We start from the raw sequence: 19,079 nt of genomic DNA on the forward strand, positions 1-19,079 counted from the left end.
ATAAGTTCCAGTCCTCAATCGGTTACCCCATTCAAGTGGCTGGGGAACACACTCTGGTGTAGCACAGAGCGTCGGCTGGCAACACCTTCAGCCTGGAGGAGCAGGTTTGTCAGTTGACCGCAGCAGAACGTGGTTGACCCTGGCCTGCACACAGAGCACAAACAGAATAATGAGTCAAGAGCACCAACAGAATAATAAGTCAAGAGCACACAGGAGAAGAATAGTCGAGCACAACATTACATTACAATAAAGCTGAACACCATACCTGCACACAGAGCACAAACAGAATAATGAGTGACAAGCATTTGCTGCGTGTGGCTATTTATAGACCAGTGAGTGGAGGCACACCCAGACACACCTGCCTTCAATTACTCCCAATCACACCAGAGCCAAAGTAAAGTCCAAAGTCAAGTTCACACACCCCACCAAGTCACTGCAAACCAAAACACACCCAAAATCAATGACACCCAACGTGAAGGCAAGTATAATGAGCTGATACCAGTACCACAGGTTTACCCTGTTACACTCTAGTTACCGTCTAAATTCACTCCTTGTACCCCGTAGTTATACTTTAAGTATAAGTACAGATCTTGTTCCCCTGTAGTTACAGTCTAAATTCACTCCTTGTACCCCGTGGTTACACTATAAGTACAGTGTGGTACCCCGTAATTAGCCTATAAGTTCAGAATTGGTCCCCTGCTTTAGAATACAGCCCGCGACCCCATAGTTACCCTGTAAGTACAGTGTGGTACCCCGTAATTAGCCTATAAGTACAGAATTGGTCCCCTGCTTCAGAATACAGCCCGCAACCCCGTAGTTACCCTGTAAGTACAGTGTGGTACCCCGTAGTTATACTATAAGTACAGATCTTGTTACCCTCTAGTTAAAGTCTAAATTCACTACTTGTACCCCGTAGTTATACTATAAGTACAGATATTGTTACCCTCTAGTTACAGTCTAAATTCACTCCTTGTTCCCCGTAGTTATACTATAACTACAGTGTGGTACCCCGTAGTTATACTATAAGTACAGATCTTGTTACCCTCTAGTTCAAGTCTAAATTCACTCCTTGAACCCCGTAGTTATACTATAACTACACTCCTTGTACCCCGTAGTTATACTATAACTACACTCCTTGTACCCCGTAGTTATACTATAACTACAGATCTTGTTACCCTCTAGTTAAAGTTTAAATTCACTCCTTGTACCCCGTAGTTATACTATAACTACACTCCTTGTACCCCGTAGTTATACTATAACTACATGTTTATTTGCGGGCTGTATTCTAAAGCGTTACCATTCTTTTTGGGTGTGCCAGCTGGTGGCATTGGCACACCCAGGCGCACCCGTAGCTACGCCAATGACATGTACATGTTGTGACTCGTGTAGGCCTACTCAACCACGCAATGACATAATAATCCAAAGTTACTGGAAACAGCCATTTTCGAAGTAGATCCAACAAACCTCGCACTCAGCATTTCATTTGATGTGAATCAAAGACACATGGGCTCTATTCTCCCACAGGCCATCGGCGCTATTACGGGCCTTAACCGCAAAAAAACGTGCCTTGCGCCTGTTTCGGCAAGATAGCAATAGGCTTTAGGCTGCCAAATGCGCTTTAGGCCGAATGGGCGTGGCGCAGTCCCAAAGTGGGCGTGTCGGCGCTAAATACCAGCCTAGTGATATCTTGGGACCTGGCGTACATTTAGCGCTTTGCGCTTTTGAAAAGCAGGCCTATTCTGTGCCTTCACTGCCTCTTCTCTGTCACCCTTCTCTCTCTCTCTCTCTGAGTTCCCAGCATGCATTGTGTTTCTCCATTTCGCTACTAAATAGCAACCAAATGAGCCAAAATAGATATAAAAGGTAGTTCTAAATTAATGTGTAATGGTAACACAGCCTGCCATTGTCAACATTTCAATATTGGACCAAATAAAACATCGAAATGAAAACACCACCCTATGTGAAACATATATGTCCTCCTGGGCCTATATATACCCCTTGTCGAGTTAACGTGATTTAGAGAAGTAACAGCGGAACGCGCTTCGGTACGCGCTTCTAATGGCATCTGCTATACTGTGATGTCCCTCCAATAACTTGGCCCTATTTCACATTTAGTTTTACAATAAAAACACATTTATGCAATGACTTGACATAATGTAGGCTATATTTATGTGCATCATCCTTCCTGCAGCAGGCGAGAGAAAATGATATCTTTCTGGACAAACTTTCACCAATCTAATAGGCTATATTTTTCTAGCTGATGCATAGAACATTATTTTCACTTTGATATTGCTATAGTGTAGCGTATTTACATGCTTGCCTATTTAAACTGCAGTTAGATTGGTTTGAGAAGCATCATAATATGGAATAATAGCCGATATATGGAGACAGACGGGATGAAGGGAGGTGGGGGGGGGGGGATCAGAGGCTTGGGTTTCGTCTGGTTTTGCGGGACCAGTGGAATTGGAGCTAAAAAGGCAAGCGTGCCATTCGTTTATTGCACTTATCCAATGAGCATGACAGTGCATAATTTTATGCCTAAAAGGCGTGGTTGTAATGCTTTGGGCTGCATCTAGCGCCAGCACGACGATATCAAGTGCGCCTGTCCACGCCCACTGCTTTGATCTGCGCCTGCCGCTCGGCCTAGAAACTGCGCCGATGCAACGATAGGGCCCATAGACATTATTCTCATTTTCTGACTCTGGGTCAGATCAGACAGTGTGTGTGACCGGGGTGAAGAGGAGGACAGCTGCTCTTCACACCGTGTCTCCAATGCGCCCAGTGTGCATCACGCATCATTATTACTTGGAGACATCCAGTCCAATTGTCTATTAACACTTTGAATCTGTTGGATTTAATTGTGACAACCTGAGTCTCTGCTAAAAGACGGTCATGTATGTAGGCTACAGTACTTCAATCAGGAAAGACTACTATCTAAATGTAGTTAACAATGATTTATTAACACAAGCAATGATTTCATTACATGTGAACAATGATTATGAAATGTTCAACAATTATGAAATCTTCAAAATCTTTGGCGATTAGACTCTCCATCACAACATTATCGCGACGTCATTGTAATTATGAAGGGGGTAGTGAAGCCGTGATATCCCCCTGTGGAGTCTAGACCTGGTGGTGGTGATGAATTCTGAGAACTGAGAAGGGCTTCTGGACATCTCAGACCGGGGCTCTCATCTATCAAACCTTGTGTAGAATCCATACTAGAAGTCCTATGACTGTGTTGAAAAAAAAAGATTAACCTACTGTATCAGTGACTGCACACACAGCTGCACGCAATTCCCCATTACCAGCAGTTGCCACAGTGATTACGCACGGGGATCTGCCCCATGCATCCCATCGCGATCACGTCCATAACCTGACATCACCGACATGTTATTTGATAGCCTATTTCTTCCTTCTTTTTATTACATTGACATGCAGTTTTGTGGATGAAGCAGCAGCATCTCCCTACAAGTCTAGCCTATGAGGGGTTGTGAAGAAGAAGAAGAAGAAGAAGAAGGAGATGATAATAGACTTCAGAAAATCCAGCTCCACCCCCCCTCCCCTTATCATCGGGGGAGCAGCTGTCGAAGTTGTCCCATGTCTTAAATGTCTGGGAGTGCACATCTCCGACACTCTCACATGGAGCCTGAACACAACAAGTACAGTGAAGAAGGCCAACCAACGCCTCTACTTCCTGAGGAGGCTGAAGCGTGCTGGCCTCGGCACCCCAGTCCTCATCTCCTTCTACAGGTGTGTGGTGGAGAGCGTCCTCACATCCTGCATCACTGTGTGGTATGGCAGCTGCTCTGCCGCAGATAAACACTCACTGCAGCGTGTGGTCAAAACCGCACAGAAGATCATTGGCTGCAGCCTGCCAACCATCAGTGACATCTTCCGGGACAGATGCAGGAGTAAAGCTGCGAAAATCATGAAGGACTACACCCACCCTGCCAATGGACTGTTTGCCCCTCTCCCCTCTGGTAGGAGGCTACGCAGCATCAAGGCCAGAACCGCCAGGCTCAAGAATAGCTTATTTCCGGTGGCTGTGAGAATTATGAACAATGTATAACCACTCCAACGTTGCTTAATTTAATTTTCACGTATCTAATTATATACATATATACTATCATTTATATATAGTACATAGCATGTATTATATCTATATATGTATATATATAAACTGCTGCTCGTGTAATGTACTGCTGCTACTTGTTATAAAGTTTTTACCTCATTTTTTACGTATCTAATAATATAGTACATGGTATGTATTATATCTATATATGTATATATCCAAACTGCTGCTTGTGAAATGAACTACTGCCACATTCATCGCACTTTAATGCCGCCAAGCTGTGAGCGTAACAAAATGTACCTTAAGTGGCTCCTATGTTGAGCCAACACATTGCACCTTAAGTGTTCCCTTGCTCTTACACCAGGTATTTTGTTGTTTTCTGTTGTTTTTATATTGTTCTCCTTTTTAATACTCAGTTGTTTTTATGATATTTTCTGATATGATTTATGATATCCTAGTTGATATATCCTCCAGGACCTTGAGTTCGTATTTCGTTCCCTTCCATGTATCATGTTTTGGAATGACAATAAATATCCTTGAACCTTGAACCTTGTTTGTTTATCTTGCCTTTTATTGGGTCTATATGCTTCAATTTTATTTATATATTTGTTTGTATTTTACTTTTAATATTTGTTCTTGTTGTAGATCACAATTAGGCCTACAACTTTCACCTAATCCTTTTCACTTTCATATGCCATATCAGCGTGTTGTCTATTGGGCTAATTTTAAGAATGGATTTAAATGTTTTTGCAAATGAACTAGACAGGAAATAAATACATAAATACCGTAAATGACCATTAACAGCCCATTCATGACCACATGGATTTAAATAATTAATTAAAGAAGAAGAGAAGATTTGAGTGTTGACTGGTAGAATATGATTGTTCCAAGTTCTAAACATTTCCAATGACTTGAGGCGGGGAGGTGTGAACGGCAAAAACAGACTTTATTGACACAGGAGATATAATTCAAAACATCTTTTTTACAACCCATAGGCTACATATCTTTCCCAAACACATTCACTGCAAACAATTATCTCTGCTTGTCACAACAGATGCAAAGCATTTTCCAACAGGACAAATTAATCAACCAACAGAGGGGAACTGTGCGCTTCAGTTGGACAGCAGTCTGGCCTTTTCAGCTTTGGAATGTAGTTTGTGTAGGATAAGGTGCGCCTGTGCACACTTCTCACTGACTTCTCTTTGCACTAAACCACTGGGGGCGCTGGAGTTAAAGAAGTGTCAGGGTTGGTACAGATTATTTGCATAAGTTGTCTTGTTTACTTTTTAACCATTTTGTTGTTTACATAACTACGTCTGTGTGGGATACCTTTGCAAGACGATATCATACTGGGTGGTGAAACACGGATTGGATGGAGTAGATAGTCACTGGACAGGTTAGTCATGGTTTTAGTAGGGATTCTACACAAGGTTTGATAGATGAGACCCCTGGAGGAGAATGGGGTGGAGGAGGGTTGCAGCAATCATACTGAAATAACAGCAGACTGTGTATGAGAAGAGAGCAGTTTTTAAAGGTTGCCGCTAAGGCTGAGATTGGCTGAATGGGAAGATGTGGCCAACTGTGATTGGTTTAGAAAAATCACTAACGCTCCCCTAATCAGTTGAATGCAGGGCAGCTGAAAGGAAAGAGGGGAATGAGTTAGTGTGAAACAAACAAAGGTCTTTCTGGTCTGAAGTTTCACCTAAGCTTCATTTGAGACAAATTCACAGCAGATCGGCTTTGGAACTAATAAAGCAACAAAGACACATTTCGTTGTAGCCTAGACGTTCTTCCAACAATAATTATAGGTTGTTATTATTATAGTGGTAAGTTGTTGTGGAGTCGGCCTGGAAATTATTTGCTTGTTTGCTTTATTTTAGCTTTGCCACCCCAGTCGCTGTTTCCACTGTCTCCAAAATGTGCATGGATCAAAGTTAACGCACAGATGCGCACATTCTCCCATCCAGTTTGTTATAGATCACAACCTCTGTGTGGGAAGTGGTAGATGTGCTTCTTTCAGGCCCAATTTTGTTTGCTACGGTTATTAAAGAGATTCTAGTAGAAATGCCTGGAAGATGAATGTAGTTGATTGGAGAATGCATAGATTCACTTTGACTAGTCATCTCCAATTTACTAATTGATTTGATAACATTAAAAAATGAAATTCAATTAACAGAAATTGCAATTGCATGCTAGGAGGAGATCCTCAAGTTTAAATAAACAATGGTGGTTATTATTAAAGGTGGCCCTGAATTAGTCATCAAATCAATTTCTGTACTAAGACTTTTAATATCTTTAAATATGTGAGGTGGGGCCACTTCCTCTGGATGAAATGACAAAATGGTAAATGTTTCTCATGCTAGTATATAGCCAGCTAAAAGTATCAAAACACCTGTTGTCAAACTCAGTCCACTGGTGTGGTTTAGTGCAGTCTATATGAATGGTTCTATTTATTTTTTACTATAGCATATGCTACTGCCAATCTTATTATTATTATTTCTTATATATATATATTTTTTTAAGTGAGCACCCACTGTAAATAATTAAGCTCCCCCAGCCACAATAGATCTCAACAGTCACGTGAGGTCTCCAACCCCAGACGAGAATTCCCCATTAATTTTCTCCATAGACAAGAGAAGGGAAATCTGAACTACAAACTGGTCCAGCTGCATCTGGTCTTGGTCAGTAGATTATATTCTGCCTTTCAAATAAATAAATCCATGTTGAAACTCATGGAATATTGATTTAACTGAAGCTACATCAAACAGTGAAGGAACTGATGAAATATTGAATCCATCAATCTTTCCTAAATCTAGGTTTTATCACCCAGTACTACAAACTATACATCAGTGAAGAAGATACAACAATGCAATATGCTGTGTGTGTCTGTGTGCGCGCGTGCGCGTGCTTCTCTGTGCCTGTGCATGTGTGCACAGGTGTGTCTATTTGTATGTGTGTATCTTTGTGTGTGTATGTATGTGTGTGTGTGTGTGTGTGTGTGTGTGTGTGTGTGTGTGTGTGTGTGTGTGTGTCAAGTCAACTCAAGTTTATTTGTATAGCCCTATTCACAAGCATGTCTCAGAGGGTTTTACAGATAATATGTCTAAGTTTAGCTAAGCACTATCAATGAAGAGAATGGACAATATTTTATTAGAGAGGGAGAGAGGGGGAGGGGGAGAGAAGGAGAGGGAATGGGGGAAGGGAGAGAGAGGGGGGGGAGAACAGGGGAGGGAGGGGGAGAAGAGAGAGCAGAACACACACTATAATGGGGCTGGGCGATACGATATAAATCAATATGATAGTCATAGGGGTCAGTCAATATGGTTCATGTAATCAAAGTCACATTTAGTAATCCAATTACCATATTATCATATATGTACTTACCTGTGTGTGTGTGTGTGTGTGTGTGTGTGTGTGTGTGTGTGTGTGTGTGTGTGTGTGTGTGTGTGTGTGTGTGTGTGTGTGTGCGCGCGCGCGCGCTCGCGAGCGTGTGTGTGTGTGCGTGTGCAGGCTGTCAGGCTGTCTGCTCACAGGGGAAGGTTGTGCTTCTCTGGCCTCAGCTCTGAGCTCCAACCCCTCCCATCTGAGAGAGCTGGACCTGAGCTACAATCATCCAGGAGCCTCAGTGTCGCTGCTGGAGGATCCACACTGGAGACTGGACTCTCTCAGGTACGGAGAGACAACATCTGCTAGAAGGCTGAGAGTCACACACATTTTCTCTGTCACATTGAGAAGAGGAGGAATATTAAAGAGGACATGAAACAATGAAAATAGACACTTACACAGAGCTTTGTGTATTAAGCCCGGGACATACTCCATGCGGGCAGTGAGAGGCGGTGCTCCGCAGACTGCGTGCGCACCCTGCGCTGGGACAGACGGGGTCATACTCAGAGTGCTGCTCAGAGCACAGCTGTTTACATAGTACAGTGAATGACCCATGATCAAGTCAATGAAACGCAATTAAAAGTCAATGGAATGCCATTATGTTCAGTAGACTGCGGTTTCACTCTCAAACGATTGTATCAGCACATGAATAGAATCGCCAATCCTGTTTTTATTGAATGTAAATAGGCCTAGATCTGTCTCAACACAGCACATTACTTGAAATGACTAAAAACGAACAGTTAGAAATCAAAGTTTTCCACATGGGTCAAGAAATGTGGTCAAAACATGGCTCAGTGTAGCCTACTTACTTCTTCATTTCATTTATCTTCTTGACTCTCCCATGGATCTATTGTCTCCCTGCAAAGCAGAGCGGTGCGGTGCGCTGCTAGAAAAATCTGGCGACACGCGTTTACGGCTGCGGTGGCCTCGCCCCCACCGTAATTACGTCATATTGGCCGCATGGCCCTCGCGGTTGGAAGCGCGCATGGACTATGTACCGCCCTTTACTAAGATGTACTACAATAAAAAATAACATAATAAAAGTAAGCCATTGTTGAGAGAAAAAAACATTTCAGTCAGGACCACTTTAGTCAAAACACAACACCACTTTAGATAAATTTAAAGCTTTTATTTGCATAAGTTAAATTTGGCGGTATGGCTTTGTTCTGGAGGCTCCCTGCCCTTCCACGCAGCAAGCATGGAAAGCCTAAGGCAGGGAGAGCAGCAGCAGATTCTGGGAGCTCCTTGCCCTTCCACAATCTGTGGAATAGCCTTAAGGCAAGAAGCAGCAAAAGACCTCCAGGTACAGAACAGAGCGAGCAACAATGACAACAGAATCATTGACATTGTTTAAGTCAGATATAGCATAGGGAGGAGCTGGGGAGGAGGTGGGTTGCAAACAGGATTGCAGAGGAAGCAGCAATGACAGGCAGAGTAAAGCAGGTTTAAATAGGGCGCCCCTGTATGAGTTGAGCCAATGGCATCAGCTGAGCTGATGTGGGCTGGGTTTGAGATCAGCTCCTAATCAGCTGTGGGCTGGGTTTAAGCTGGGCTTGACGTTCGTGGCCTGCCTGAACTACCGCATTGCTCAATTTCAGTCTATTCAACTGTAGTTCATATGTAGTTACATGGTACCGGACCTGTAAAGTGGAGTGAGTCTATTCAACTGTAGTTCATATGTAGTTACATGTAACGGACCTGTAAAGTGGAGTGAGTCTATTTAACTGTAGTTCATATGTAGTTACATGGTACCGGACCTGTAAAGTGGAGTGAGTCTATTCAACTGTAGTTCATATGTAGTTACATGGTACCGGACCTGTAAAGTGGAGTGAGTCTATTCAACTGTAGTTCATATGTAGTTACATGGTAATGGACCTGTAAAGTGGAGTGAGTCTATTTAACTGTAGTTCATATGTAGTTACATGGTAATGGACCTGTAAAGTGGAGTGAGTCTATTTAACTGTAGTTCGTATGTAGTTACATGGTACCGGACCTGTAAAGAAGCTCCGGGCTGGGACAGAGATTGCTAAAACCCAGTGGTGGATTCGAACCACTGAACTTCAGCTTGCAAAGCAAGCGGCTTTAGCCACGAGGGCTTTCCAACTTTCTAAGTGGAGTTTGGGAGGATAACTGTATGTCAGTCAGATGTAGTTGCCACTTCATAGCTTTGTTATTATAAACAGAGGCTAGAAACATGAGGAAACAGAGGCTTCGACTTAGGCTACATCTTCACTAAGCCGTTTTCAAAGACCCCGTAGTTGAAGCCTTCCCAGTCTACACTAGAGCAGGCTCCGAGCAGTCTCCGTCCATATTAGCTCATGCGAGACGCCCGCAATACGATGCTTTACATACACTGGGCATGCGCACGCCTCTATGTTTAGTACTGGAGTCCACAACAAGAGGGCAGCAACTACGCCTACGTTCAAGTCAAAGAAAAGAAGAAGAAGAAGCAGCAAACTGTCAGAAAACAGCATTACCTTTATGATCTTTTAATAATGTTAGTAGACACATAACTGTAGGCTATAGATCCCCATTATGAGGCCAGTTTATAAAAAAATAACGCCTATTTCGAAATCGGACTTTTGAGGGCAGGGGATCCAGCCAGCACATCGACCATACTAGCTGATGGAAGCTCAGAGCTGCTCGGTTCATCGACATATAATAAAGATTCATATTCATCTCAGTGGCCTGGACACATTTACGTCCGTGATACCGGGCAAAATGGTCTGTGCGGTTCTGTGGTGATTAGCTCATGTCTTTGTAGCATTATGATTATGATTTAATTCATTATGGAAGATATATGTTGGTTTAACAGATGCAAATTATTTCTTACATAGCCTCCATGTAAAGTGACGTTATGGGCAGACCAATTGGGCTATATAACGTTATACAACGTGACGATCACATTTCAATAAATATAGTTTTTGCAGATTTGTTTCATGCTCTTCTGTATTGGACATTAAGCTGATACACACTTGTCTTGAGCTAATTCCACGAAGCTCAGTTAAGAATATGGCAAGCTAATGTGTCATTGGAAAACATTTATTGATAGTGTAACACTTAACACAATCAAATGTGTAGTCACTTTTTCACAGCAATAGCCTACTGTAGGCTACAGTCCAGCCCACCATGGTATGGGAAAGGAACCGTTGTTTGAATTATATTGAAATATATGTTATGGTGTAGTCTATGTAATGTATGCCAAATTTATACAGATATCACCATATTTAATTTCAATAAATATAAAGCATTGATTTGAAGCAGGCTGCTGGTCGGTTGTTTCGGCCGTCGTCATATCCTCTGGTCCAATCTTCGGTTGGTGTGCCTCGTCTGGTCCAATCTTCGGTTCGTGTCATAGTTCGTGTTCACTCGACATCAACAATCTTTATTATATCACATCTGATCATTTTATCCAACCTGCCTCTGACAACTAATGGGCTCCTTCTGCGATCATATTGTGATACATTCAGGTAGCCTACATGATTTACCGAAGTACATAACAATAACAACAAGGCTATTTGTTGGCAATGTTTATTGACAAAAGCATTAAAACAAGCAAATAACAATATAATTATCCGGTCACTGGCAGATAGATGCGTACAAATAGTTCAAAACAAATATCTCAGTCTCAAAACTGTTGGCATTTGACTTGTGTTATATCTGATGTTGAAACAACTGATTATCAGCAGTATTAACCTGCACAGTAGCCTAACAGGTTAACGTTATAATCTCAGGAGAGATTAAGTAGGCTAAATAAACCATACACATGAGAATTACCATTAACGTTACAGCATTTAATAACGTTCATTTTCCAAAAATCCTGTTCCTCTGTTGTCACTCGACGGTCATCATTCCCTTGAATAAACGAACGACACGTGTTATTAATCAATGGGCATTTGTTTACCCAACACAATGCTGTGCAGCATGCAATAACATTTTAAAAACATTAACACGTAACTTCTGATTCTCTAGAATGTTAGTCCTCATGTAATATTTGACAAATGGACATGTTAAATGTCATGCTTGCAATTACGTTAGCTAAAGATTACCTCAATTTTGTGGAAGGTAACGTCAAACCGCAGGCGGCCGGGGCCGGGGACCTCGTGGCTGGTGACGCGAGGTCTGGAGATAATATCCAAAAACTACTGAGGTGCCACCACGATGCATCGGATCACAAGTAAAAAGGACAGAATAATTTGGTTATCCATTTCGTTATCCATGATCAAACGTCTGTCCACTTCTCTCAACTAGCGGGGTATATGTAAACATCGCCACAAAAAGTGCGTCACCAGTGCGACATACTTTCTTCTTCTGTTGTTTGTAGGCGGGTCGCCGACAGCTTCAAGCTGCTTACCGCTGCTTACCATTAATGGTGTTATACCATAGACATAAATAATATGGACGTAGCTATCCCATTACATTTCTTCTCACTGGTGGAGTGCAAACGTTGGCCATCACCATCTTGATATTTCATCAGCAGAGTGGGAGGGAATGGGTTGAGTCCTTCTGCACTTGTTTGTTTGTTTATTTATTTAAGAAAAGGGACAATGCACATTAATTAACATGAGCACGTGAGTCCATCATGTAAATGTGCCAGATTTAGCCATACAGGCTAATTTTCATCTGCAGTCCCTGGCAGGTTGATGTTATATGTAAAACATTAACAAACACATGCAATAGTACAGAAGACATAAGTAGACAAAAGCATATAAAAGAAGAAAAGCACAAGCAGATTAATAGCATATAAAAAGAACATGCAAGATGACATTAGCATATTCTATACAATACATGCCAGAGCAACAGCACATAAGCACATAAAAACAGACAAAAGCATATAAGCACAATTATGCAGCCCCTGGTTTACTGTAAAGCACGGACAAAAGCACAGACAAAACCACATGCCCTACAAAGCAGACAAACAATGACAAACAACGAGAAATGCTATCCTGGAGTATGAATGCATGTTTGATTTAACAAATTTAACACGAGAGGGAGGGGGTTGTGGGCACATTTACCACTGGTACAGGGTTGTGGCACGAGGCGAAGCCGAAAAACTAAAAAAAAAAACTACTCCCAAGATACCACAAGTACAAGTAAACCTAGGTCGCAGAGGTCTAAAGATCTTAATATTCTAATTAAGGAGTCTGGCTTGTTTGACGTTTGGAGGAACATAAATGTAGGAGTTAAAGATTACACTCATTACTCAGCATCACATCGGGTGCATTCTTTCTTTTTGATGAATACTGGAGATAGATATAGGGTGATGGACTGCTCAATAGGAACAGCGGATATATCCGATCACAATATAATTTATCTGACTATACATTTGAATGATAAGCAAAGAAATGGACTTTGGAGATTGAACGTTAGTATTCTAAACAATGAAAACGTGGTGACGCAGATCCAAGAAGAAATCATTGATTGTATAAAGGTTAATGACAATGGTCAAGTGAATCCAGTCCTGGTATGGGATACGGTCAAAGCAGTAATGAGAGGGAAATTAATATCAAAAACGGCATATTTGAACAAGCTCAGGAAATTAAGATATGAGGAGCTACAGAGAAATTTGAGAGAATTAGAGAGTCAACGTCCAATAGAGGGAGATGAAGCATTGGTTGAGCAGTTAAAAGGAGTAAGGAAGCAAATAGAAGATATGGGGAAGGATGAAATAGAGAAGAAATTGAGATTCACAAAACAGACATTTTATGAAGCAGGACCGAAGGCAACTAAAATCTTAGCGAAACGCCTCAAAAATCAACAAATTAGGAATTCAATACATAAAATTAGGGATCCCTCGGGAAATAAACTTACCTATGAGCCAGAAAAGATTCAGAAAATCTTCAAAGAATACTATGAAAACTTATACTCGCAACCTGAGTTGGAAAATGAAGATAGCATTAGACAATTTCTACTAAAATTAGACCTCCCGTCCATAGGTGAGATACAAAATGAAACTTTGACCGATCCCATAACAAGAGAAGAACTGGTTTCTGCAATTGGGAGGCTGAAAGCCAACAAAAGCCCGGGGAGCGATGGCTTTCCAAATGAGTGGTATAAAATCTTTAAAGAGGAACTCGCTTCGGTCCTGCTGAACTCCTTTAACTGGACACTGGACAAAGCTGAGGCTCCCCCATCATGGAAAGAGGCTGTGATCTCGGTCCTACCAAAGGATGGGAAGAATAAAGAGTATTGTGAGTCCTATCGCCCTATATCTATATTGAATGTTGATTATAAACTGTTTACATCTATAATGACTAAGAGAATGGAAGCTATTTTACCAGATTTGATACATGAAGATCAGACGGGGTTTATAAAAGGCAGACAAACGCAAGATAACATCAGACGTACTCTTCATATCATTGAACAGGTGGACAAGCAACATCTAAATGCAGCCCTGGTGAGTCTCGATGCAGAAAAAGCGTTTGATCGGGTCAGTTGGTCTTTTCTGTTTAGAGTTCTAGAAAGGTTGGGATTCAACGATCAATTCATAAGATGCATACAAGCCTTATATGACAACCCGACCGCTAGAATAAAGATCAATGGCCATCTGACGGATAGATTCAAACTGTTCAGAGGGACTCGCCAGGGCTGTTGCGCTAGCCCCGCCCTCTTCGCGATTTCCATAGAGCCGCTGGCTCAAGTTATTAGAGAAAGTAGAGAGGTGAGGGGCGTCACTGTAGCAAAAGAGGAACATAGAATAGGTCTGTTTGCAGACGACATTATTGTTTTCCTACAAAATCCAAACTCAACATTTCCCAAGCTTATGTCAATTCTAGATGAATATGGTAAGATGTCAGGTTATAAACTAAACATTACAAAGACTCAGGTTTTGGCATTTAATTTTTCACCCAGTACAGCAATCAGGTTAAAATACAAATTGAAATGGGAGGCAGATTCAATTAAGTACCTTGGGGTGCTAATTACCCATGACAAGAACAAAATATATGAGTCAAATTATAATATTATTAATAATAAGTTAAAGAAGGATTGGTTAAAATGGTCTACGCTGATTATGGATTTTAGTTCTAGAATAGAGGTGATCAAAATGAACGTGTTGCCGAGGCTGTTATACCTCTTTCTATCATTACCGGTTAAGATCCCAGACTCTCAGTTCGTATCGTGGGATAAACAGATATCACGATTTATATGGGCAGGTGCCAGGCCCAGGGTGAAATTCAAGACACTCCAGATTGGAAAAGAGAGAGGAGGCCTGGCATTACCAAACATCAGGGAATATTATTATGCTGCTCAACTGAGATATGTTGTCTGTTGGTGCTCTCCGACCTACCGGGCTAGATGGAAAGATATTGAGATGGGTCTGGAGCAAGTTCAACCTCAGACATTACTAGGGGGAAAGGTCCGTGCAATTTTAAAGGGAGATAACAACATTCTAGAAAACTCATTAATAATTTGGAAAGAAGTGGTTAAAAAATATAACTTGGCAAAAGATAGTAAACTATTGATCTGGCCAGCCCAGTCCCCCAGCTTCAGACCTGGAGAATTGGACAATACCTTTGCAAGGTGGAGGGAAAGGGGTGTGACAGCCATGTGCACACTATTGGAGGGTCACAATTTTAAGTCTTTCGAGAAGTGTAAAACCGAATTTGATCTAGAAAACTGGGACTTACTCAGATATCTTCAGTTAAGACACAAAATTAGAAATTACAAGAAATTATAACAAGAAATTAAGAAACAAATCTCAGATGAAGGAAATGAAGTGATTGAAGTATTTTTGGGAGCATATAGTCAAACCCCAGCTAAAACTGTTTCTAGATTATATAGAAGTTTGCAAAACCGTAATGGGAATAATTCACTGTATGTTAAATCGAAATGGGAGCTAGAACTGGGAATTAATCTGTCAGAGGATGATTGGCTTTCGATATGCGAAACACAACAAACTTCAACAAGCTCCAGAGGATGGAGGGAATTTGGCTGGAAAAATCTGATCCGCTTTTTTATCACACCTCAAATCAAAAACAAACAATTAGGTGAACAGCAGCCCTGCTGGAGACAGTGTGGAGTGGTGAACGCCAATCATTCTCATATTTTCTGGCTTTGCACAAAAATACAATCTTTCTGGGTCACAATTAGTCAAACTGTAAAAGAAGTCTTGGGTTACGAGTTCCCTAGGGAGCCACAGGTTGTATATCTTGGGTTAATCACAGAAGAGGCCATACATAAGGAGGACTTCTATCTCTTTAAGATTCTCACTCTTGCGGGGAAAAAGGCCATTACGAGGAATTGGCTCAAAGAAGATCCACCAGGAGCAGATCAATGGTTGGCCATAGTAGAGGAGATTCACTCCATGGAAAAAATGACTTTTCGCATTAGAACAAAGGCCAAGATTCTGGATCGCCGATGGGAAAAGTGGACTGCCTTTAGAGCAAGAGGCGAGCAGAATCCAATAACGGACTAAAAGGAAGGACCCGAGAACAGAGAAGCGTAACCCCCCGCGACAGTTTTGTTTTTGTTTGTCTCTTTCTGTCCCTGTCTTCTTTTCCTTTCAAGTGTCGATGTAAGTCTATGTACTTTTGTTAACTCAAAATAAAGAGTTAAAAAAAAAAAAAAAAAAAAAAAGTACAGTTATTTAAACAGTTATCTAAAGCAGCCCGTTTTGGTGGTGGTGTGTTGATATCTGGTGACGGCAGAGGGCGTTTGTTTGTTTGACAGTCCCAGGTTCGGGGTCCGGGCGCTAGTCCGACCTCCCGCTAGTCCGAACTCGTGACAACTCAAGCTCAGCCAGTTCTCTCTCCCCAATTTCACCATGTCGTTCTTTGTTCACTTCACCTTCATCTTCATCTAACCACTGCTCAAAACTCAATCCACCCAGTAAATCAAACGTTACTACGAAATCGGACATTTCCTTGTGTTAGAGATCGGCCATTTCCTTGTTGAAGATTTGCAGACTGACAGGCTAACAGTGGGCGGAGTCAGCACAGGGAACGGAGTCAGCATCAGGGAGCGGAGTGATACTGCGGTTGGAGCCGAACTGTAGATTGTTGGCATATTTACCACTGTTGCTAGCCAATCAGAATCCAGTATTCACTCATGCCGTTGTAGAATGTTCAATAGCCAATGTTTTATGGAGTTGGAGAAGGAGTTGAAAGATGTGATGTTTCTCAGTTCTACGGGTATAGTGTTCCAGGTATGTGCTGCTCTGTAGGAGCAAGGGAATTTTACAGTCTCCTCTGGTAGAGGCTCTGGTAGATGAATTTTGGATTTGTGAAATGAATTCCTTGAGCGGAGGGGGGGCTAGACCATGAAAAATTTCATACACAAGTAAAATATCTGCAAATTTGATCATGTTTTCCCAATTTAAAAAGTCATATTTAGTTAAGATTTTACAGTGGTGATATGAGTTAGATTTTTTGTCCAGTGTTTTCAGGGCTCGCTTATAAAGTGTTTCTACTGATTTTAAAGTAGTTTTACCTGTCTGTGTCCAACTAGTGAGACAGTAATTAATATGTGAAAAAAACATAGCATTGGCATACAATTTTGAGGCCTCAGTAGTCAGATTGTTCCTGATATATTTGAAATTTGCCAGGTTGAATTTGATTCGGTTGGCAACTTTTTTAACTTGTTTTTTAAATGTTAGCTGGGAGTCTATTATTATGCCTAGGTATTTAAATTCTTGCACGACTGCAAGACTGCTCCCTGCTACCAACACATCTGGGTCTGGATCTCTGTTTGCAGACTTGGAAAAAAACATACATACAGTTTTGCTTACATTGAGGTGTAGACATGACTCAGTTAACCAGTTTGATATATTGACCATTGCAGCTGACAGATCTGCTGCAGCTTGTGCCTTATTTTTTGCATGTAGATATATGATCGTATCGTCAGCATACATCTGACGATGTACGTGAGATGGGGGTTTCCCAGAGCCACAGCTCCGCCTGCTATTGGTCCGTAATCTGCAAGCTGCGGTTTAACTGGACAGGCGATCTGTCAATCACCCCCTTTTCTATCTATCTATTTGACTCCAAACGGGCGAGTTATATAAAAAATGACCCCCCCCCCCCCCCCCACATGTTATGAAAAAGTGAAATTAGCTATATAGACCAAAACCGTGTTTCGGTCCAGACTATAAAGATATTTAATTACTGTTACAAAGTGGGGCATTTTAACAGGAACGATGGGACTTCTGACTCCTGCCTCAAATGACCATTCGAGGAATTACAGCTTAAACAAAGACGTCCATATCTTCAGGGTAAAGGGGGTGGGCTCGCCCACTGTGTTATACATATGGCTTTAGCTGTTAAATCCTAAACTCAACAGGCAACATGTTCACCTTGAATTCATTACCTCCTACATGTGTCCTAGGAGGAGCATTCAGTAGATAATGAATGATGTTATTTTGCCTAACCTGCAACCTCTTCTGTAATCTCATTATCAGGCCACTGTACCAGGTAGAACAGGCAAAATCAAAATGGCACTGTATCAGTGCTGTTACAAGGAGTTTTGTAATAGTAATATCAAACTGACTTGTTCTGCAATACAGAAATTTAGTTTACTGGCACTTTTTGATAATAATAATAACGTATTCAAATAAGTTTTTTATCAGAACCTGTTAAAGTAGTACTCTGCCCCTCCCCCCCAACCGCAGTGCATTGTCCTGTCTTTTCTCAGGTAAAATGCAAATGAAGTAGAGTCACATGATCAAAGGTTTCATTTCCTCTTAAATGTTTCCATCATCAAAGAGAATCTGCTGATCTGATTTTGTTTCTTCCTCCAGTGTGGACCATGATGCAGTGCAGTGGTTGAAACAAGGTCTGAGGAAATGTAAGTATGCATTTAGTTTGATTCATGAAAACAAAGTAACACAATCAGCTATAGAGTACCGCAGGGATGATGTATTTTTGTAGGCTTAACCAGAACTCCAGAACCTGAACTCCGTCAAGCCGCCCTAAGCTCATTCCCCAAGTTTGAAGTCGATCAGACGAAGGGTTCTTGAGATAAACCGCTTTTTGTGTTTGCCAATAGGTGGCGCTATGCCGAATAGCACAAAATTCGGCACTGAACTCTGTCAGTCAGGTCCCCCTACTGTAAATTAACTCTCCGAGTTTGAAGTCGATCCGTCGAATGCTTCTCGAGATAAACCACCACTTTGTGTTTGCTAGTAGGTGGCGCTATACTGAATTGCATGAAATTCAGCACTGCAATCCAACATGTACCCCTAAGCGCAGTCCCCGAGTTTGAAGTTGATCCGACGAATGGTTCTCGAGATGAACGGCACTGCACTCCATCAGGTCACTCCATCACTCCATCACTCCATCACTCCATCATCTAAGTTAGGGGCAAACATACATGGGCAAAAATCTCAATCTGGCCCCCAATGTCCTGAAAAGAAAACAACCCCCAAAAACTCAATAAAAGGCAGAATTATGTGAATGAATCTCATCTGCTACAGCCATTTGATTTGTATCACTATATATTTATATCAGGGGATGAACAGGAGAAATGACCAATCACAGAGAGAGGGGTAAAAATAAGGAGACTCGTGTTGGCAGGTATGAAGTCGATCAGACGAATGGTTCCCGAGATAAACCGTTTTTTGTGTTTGCCAATAGGTGGCGCTATGCCGAATAGCATGAAATTCGGCACTGAACTCTGTCAGGTC

General features: G+C 41.6%; 1 protein-coding gene across 1 annotated transcript in view; it reads left to right on the plus strand.

Annotated features, from left to right (window-relative positions):
- Window positions 1-3,523: 3,523 nt before the first annotated feature.
- LOC310792190 (zinc-binding protein A33-like) overlaps window positions 3,524-19,079 on the plus strand; it is a gene marked incomplete at its 5' end in the record, with an annotated part of 21,819 nt that continues 6,263 nt past the window's right edge. The window contains 3 exons of the mRNA XM_083653919.1: window positions 3,524-3,983; window positions 7,594-7,744; window positions 18,195-18,241. Coding sequence (XP_083510045.1) covers window positions 3,524-3,983; window positions 7,594-7,744; window positions 18,195-18,241 — 658 coding nt within the window. The remainder of the gene's footprint in view (window positions 3,984-7,593; window positions 7,745-18,194; window positions 18,242-19,079) is intronic.

The sequence above is a fragment of the Poromitra crassiceps genome (genome assembly GCF_964638095.1).
Source record: "Poromitra crassiceps genome assembly, chromosome: 17".
In the NCBI taxonomy this organism is placed as follows: domain Eukaryota; kingdom Metazoa; phylum Chordata; class Actinopteri; order Beryciformes; family Melamphaidae; genus Poromitra; species Poromitra crassiceps.